Raw genomic sequence first — 5,842 nt, 5'->3', positions numbered from 1 at the left:
TAGAACAGGAGGAGGGGAGGAGGAGAGCCAGGCCAGGTCTCCAACCAACACAGGCCCACTTCCCAGGGCCAAGCCCTCACACTCCTCCCTGGACCCCAACAGTCCCCTCGCCCCACCAGGGAGGGCCCTTGCACTGCCGCTGGACGAGGCTGGGGGTGCAGCCCCTCCTGCTGTCCTCACCAAGCCCACACAAACAAAGTGGCAGAACTCACAGACCAGGTAGGAGCTATTTATTCGGTTCACAGTCATGTGAAATGCAGCAATAAAAATCTTTGGACTTCAGCAAGTTGTTTTAATTTTTTTCTTCTTTTGAAATAAAAAAAAATGTCCGATGTCCCATAATGGAGCTCAGGGAATTAAAAAAGATGAAACCCTAAGCAGCCCCCTTTGCAAAAAAAAAAAAAAAACAAAAACGAACAAAAAAAAATCCCCATAAAATTAGCATAATTTCATAAACACAAAAAACTCAAAAAATATTTTATAGTCAGATATTTTGGATTTTACACCACCTGTAAATTATATATACATAGAATATTGCAGAACCATAGCTAATACTCGATATTTTCACTATTAATGCTGGTATAATCTTTATACACTGGCCCTTTATTTATGATTTTAAATTATTGCATTGTTCAGCGCGGACCGGGATGGGACCGCGGCCGCCCGCGCTACTCGCTGTCCGACTTGCCCTCCTTGGCCGTGGTGGAGTGGTTGTACAGGCCCTGTGCCATCAGGTGCACGGCCAGCGTGTTCTTGTTGCCCGTGGCCTTCTTGATCTTGGCGCGCTTGTTCTGGAACCAGATCTTGATCTGAGACTCGTTGAGGCTGAGCTCCTGGGCCAGGCTCTGGCGCCGCTGCTCCGTCAGGTACCTGTTGGTCTGGAACTCGGCTTTGAGCCTCTGCAGCTGCTCCGCCGTGAAGGCCGTGCGTGGCCGCTTGTCCTCTTTGTTGGGGTTCTTCTTCTTTGGTTTTCGAGACCTGGGACCTGGGGAGTATGGTGGGCAGAGGGGACACCGTTAGGAGGCCCCTGGCCCACCTGCTTACTCAGAGGAGGGTCGGGGAAGGCCCAGAGGCCGAGGAAGGAAGTGCCTGCCTCCCGCCACTTGGCGGATCTGGAGGACAGGCGCTGGACTTGTGGCTGGGCGGCTCGATCCACCTCTGGGGAGGAGGAGATGGGCCAGGGAAGTCGGGGTGAGGGGGACAAGGGGGTTAGGGGGGTGAAGGACAGGCTCAGCAGAAAGGTCTCCAGGTAAAAGGCTCCTGCAGGAAAGCAAAAATCCCAAACTTTCCAGAATGGCTTTTTCTAGTGATTTCTGAGGTTCTGTCCAGGAATAAGGACAGGACCCGGATAGGAGCTGGGAGAGAGGCGAGGGGGGAGCACAGGGGAGGAGCCCTGGGGCATGTGAGGGAGCTCCCACAGGACCCCCACGGGGCCACCCCCCAGGGCTAAGGGCAGTGGGAGCCAGGGGCAGGTGGGTCCTGAGAACCCGAGAGGCCCAGAGGTGGGCCTCCGCCTGCCCTAGCCCCTTTGTCTCCCCCAACCGGGCCCCGTGCATGCGCCCAAGTTCATCGTTTCTTTCAAGGGCAGGAGGGAGCACACTCGTCCTTCCCGGGTGGGGAAGGAGCGCTGAGCCCCTCACAGCTCCCTCCTAGCCGTCACCGAGTTTCCTCAGTCCCCAGAATAGGAGGGGGACCTGCTCCCCTCCCTGCACTGACTACAGCTGCCTGTCCCCTCCGCCCCAGACTGGGGCTGCCTCGCTGAAGGCCGCAGGGGGCCCAGCTGACCTTGGGCAGAGGATTCACACTGCTGACCCCCACCAGGCCTCCTCCACTCCACGCTGCTTGGGGTTGGTTTGGGACAGTGGTGGTCTGGCTCCTAGGACCTGGCCATCGGAAGAGGCTCAAGCGAGGGGAGCAGAGGGAAGAAGCCAAGGGTTTTCTTTCTGTTGGAGTCAAGAAGCTCAGACCAAAGGAAAGTGTCTGTGAGGGAAGGCCCAAGAGGCCGCTGAGGGAGGGAGTCGGCAATGCATGCCTGGGTTTCTTAATCTGTGAAGTGTGTGAGTCAACTCTGGGGAGCTCCAGGCCCCAGCTTCTTCCAAGGCGACCCAGGCAGAGGCTGGAGAAAGCTAGACCTCGAGCAGTCAGAACCCCCAGGTCCCCGGACTGCCTGGCCACCCTACTCAACCTGGTGGAGGGATGTCGCAGGAAGGCTCCCCCGGTGCACCCCGACCCTGACCAGGAGGGTGGATGAGCACCCTGGGGCGGTGCCGAGTGAGGTGTTTGGGAACATCCAGAGACCCTAGGGGCTCCCAGAACTCCCTCCCCCAACTGAGCCAAACTCGGAAAGGGGCTGTGGGCACCAAGGGCTGTTAAGACTCACACTCCAGGTCTTTAGATTTTAAAGCACACCCCTATTCACAGCCGCGTCTCCAGGCACACACTCACAGTCTCCGTCACACACAAGGCCGAGGGTGCCGGCCCTGCACCAGCCAGCCCGGCTGTGACCCAGCGGATGCCGATTCGGGGCGCTGGGCTGGGCTGCCCAGAGGAGCGAAGGGGGAAGGAGGTGGCTCTGTGAGGCCTCTAAAGTCCCGGGGGTCCCCCACCTGCTCCGACTCCACCGCAGCCTCGTGCTCCCAAAGCTGGTTCTCGTCTCTACTCGCTCCCTCCCCTCAAACTCCTGCAGTCCTGGGGCCCTTGCCACACGAATCAGCCCGCAAAAAGACACACCATTCACGGAAAGAAAATCGCCCTAAAACAGAATTTTTAGTTCCCTTTCTGTCCTGATTTTCTTACAAAACGCAAACACTTAGGAGTCTCAGCAGCAGAACCAAACCTCCGCGAGAAAAACTCTCTGCCCCGCTTCTTCTTAAACGTCCCCAAACACGGACGTGATCTTACGGTGGGTTTTTTTTTTCCGGTCCAGGAAGACCAGCGGCTCGGGCCAGCCCGGGCTGCCGGGCTCCCGCGGGCCACTGGGACTTTGGCGCCGCACAAAGCCGGGCCGAGGCTCCTCGCTGGCCGCTTTGTGAGCCTATATGTTAATTAAATATTAACAAAGGAGGGAGGCGAGAACAATGGAGCAAATTTCAGATCTAGCTGGAGAAATTTGGATTTCATCAGAGATACACACGCACACTTCTGAGGGAAGGCGGCCAAGGGGTGACTCAGTTGTGATCTGGGTAAACAACCCCCACAAAACAGTTGAGGCCTGGGGGGCAGGGGGTGTCTGGTCTGTGCTGCCAGCTCGGGGACAAATGGAATCTGCTCCTAATGGCGGTTCGCAGCCACAGACCCACATTTAACGCAGCTGATGATTTCTACAAGGACATAGACTCAGCTTTTTAAAATCCCAGATCTATGAAAAACACTTGCAGCACCGCTGCACACACTTGCAGGCCCCTCCATCCCCAGCCCCTCCGAAATGTGCTTCTTTCCTAGCTGGGAGCAGCCCCTTGAAAGCTCTGGGAGAAGATCCTCTCTATTGGGGGTATTGCAGGCCTCTTTCCTCCAAGCTGTGTGCAAGATGGGTGCTGAGCTCCCCCGCCGCAGGCTCGGCAAATAAAACCAGACAGAGGGCAAAGGGCGCCTCCATTTCCATCCCTTGCCTCTGAGGATCCCCCGCTCCCCCCTCATGAACCGGGGCCGCAGGAAGAGCAGTCAGCCTTGCCCTTTCTTCCCTGGCTACATCTGGGTCGCAGGAAGTATCTAGGTCTGGGGGTGGGCTGGGCGTCGGTCCCGGGTCTGGACTGAGTTGGAAGGACGTGGAAAGGGGTTAAGAGTGCCGGCTTCCGGGCCTGTCTTCCAGCCAACCCCCTTCCTACCAAATAAACTCCTGCCAGAGGGAGCAGTGGACTAGGGGCTGCAAGGAGAAGCCCCAGAAGGCCAAAGAAAGAGGAGGTCCTGGCGCTTCTGCTGTTCTCAGAAGTCTGCACCCCCTTGCGAATAGACCCTGCCTCCTCTCCTCCTGGCCACTGCCCGGGCCAGCGTCAGCCGTACACAAGGTCGGGGTGTGTGCGCCTTTGTGTGTGTTTGGGGGTGGGGAAGGTCCTGGCGTTTTCTTCCTCCTGCTAAGTTCCCGAGCTAGCGCCGTCCCGCAACCCCGCCGGCCTCCCCATGGCGGGCCGGGACGCGGGGTTCCCGCGGGCTCACCTGAAGAAGGCCGGTCCGAGTAGCGCGTGCAGTAGACCCAGGCTGGCCAGAGCATGGGCTGCGCGCCCAGGTTAGCGCTGGCCTGCGAGCTGTCCGAGTCCGAGCTCACCGACAGGTCGCCGCCTCCCAAGCCGCGGGCCTTGAGCGCTCCGTCCAGGGGGCCTCCGGGGTCGCCTCCTTTCTTGGCGCCGCCGAGCAGCGAGAGCGCCTTGGAGCCGCCTTCCCCGTCACCCGGAGAGTCGCCGCCGCCGCCGGGGAGCGGCCCGCCCGCACCGGGCGCACAGGGCGTGTTCTGCCGGGGCTCCCGGCCGGACCCCAGGAGCTGCTCGGCGCCGCCCGCGCCGCAGCCTCCCTCTGCGCCGCCAGCGCCGCCTTCGCCGCCGGCTCCGCCGCCTCTCGCTCCTCCCGCGCCGGCACAGCACGTCCCCGTGTCCTTTCTCCGGCCGAACTCGGGCCGCAGGATGTTGTCGATGAAGAAGTTGGTGATGCGGTGCGGGTGCTGGTGGTTGCCCGGCGCCTGCAAGACCGCGGGCAGCATCAGAGCCCGCCGGCGGCCAGTGTCCGCGTCGCCCGGGCTGCTGCCGCCGCCACCCGAGCCACCGCTGGGGCTGGATTCCGGCTGCCGCTGCCCCTCCGCCGCCGCCGCCGCTTCGCTGGGCTTGGGGTCATTCTCCTCCATGCTGTTCAAACAAATCCCAAATGGGTTCTCCGGGGACCCCCCTCCAATCAGCCCTGCGCCCGATGCGGCGCACAAGTCGACCCTCGCGGCCGGCCCGCGCCCCTACCCCGCCGAGTCTTCTGAGGGCGTGCGCGGCGGCCGCGGCCAGGGCTGGGGTCCTACAAGTCGCTGGCCGCGCTCCGAGCGGAGCCACGTTCCAATCCACAAGTTGAGTTAGAAAATACCAAGATTCGCCCCGCGCCCAGACGCAGAGCGATTCAAAAAGAGTCCGGTCCTCGTCCTGGCAGCGCACCCGGGCGCTAGACAGTCACCGTGGTCCAGCGGGGACTCGGAGCGCCTCCCGGGCTCCAAGCGCCTCTCCGCGTCCGGCTGCCTCCGGCTCCAGCGCTGCCGCCGCGGCCGCCCGGGGCTGGAGCTGCGCGCATGCAGGCAGCGCGCCCCGGCGCTCACGCCCGCCCGGGCCCGCTAGGGCCGCCGCCGCCGCCCGGCCGCCCCCGCCCGCGCGCCCCGGCCGGCCCTCGAGGGTGCGGGGCGCCCGCGCTCAGCGCGCCCGCCGCCGCCAGCACGCACATGGAGGCCCGCGGGCCCGCGCTGCGCTCCGCCGGCCTCGGGGCCCCCTCCGCGCGGCCGCCGCCCAGCTGCGGGCCGGGGCGCCCCCCCGGCGTGCGGCCGCGCCCCCGCCGAGCCGCGCCGAGCCCCGCGGCCCCAGGCGCATGGGTGAGCGGCGGGAGGCGCGGGCCGGGCCGGGCCGGGCCGGGCGGGCTGCGCCGCCCGCCTCGCTCGCCGTCTGCGCGCCCTCGCCGCCGCGGCCGCCGCGCGGGCTCGGGGATTTCCAGGCCACTTAGCGCAACCTGAGACACTTTCACTCTGGATTTTTGTTCTTATTTTTAACAGAGCCCCCTCGAGTGACGTCGCGGGCCGGTCTCCTGGACACGTGCCTCGGGCCAATGGCCGCGGCGCCGCGCGCCCACGTGACGCGCCGGCGGCCGCTGGGTGACAGGAGCCGCCCGC

General features: G+C 63.1%; 1 protein-coding gene across 1 annotated transcript; it reads right to left on the bottom strand.

Moving 5' to 3' along the window:
- Window positions 1-215: 215 nt before the first annotated feature.
- Window positions 216-4,983, bottom strand: EN2 (engrailed homeobox 2). The gene is made up of 2 exons (XM_008509963.2): window positions 4,153-4,983; window positions 216-985 (listed from the first exon to the last, which is right to left on the bottom strand). The coding sequence occupies exons 1-2, from the start codon at window positions 4,829-4,831 to the stop codon at window positions 669-671; spliced, it is 996 nt and encodes a 331-aa protein (XP_008508185.2). The 5' UTR covers window positions 4,832-4,983; the 3' UTR covers window positions 216-668.
- Window positions 4,984-5,842: the final 859 nt, after the last annotated feature.

The sequence above is a fragment of the Equus przewalskii genome, chromosome 4 (genome assembly GCF_037783145.1).
Source record: "Equus przewalskii isolate Varuska chromosome 4, EquPr2, whole genome shotgun sequence".
Classification (NCBI taxonomy): domain Eukaryota; kingdom Metazoa; phylum Chordata; class Mammalia; order Perissodactyla; family Equidae; genus Equus; species Equus przewalskii.
The sequence above is the reverse complement of the archived record's forward strand: the minus strand, read 5'-3'. Positions and strand labels throughout refer to the sequence as shown.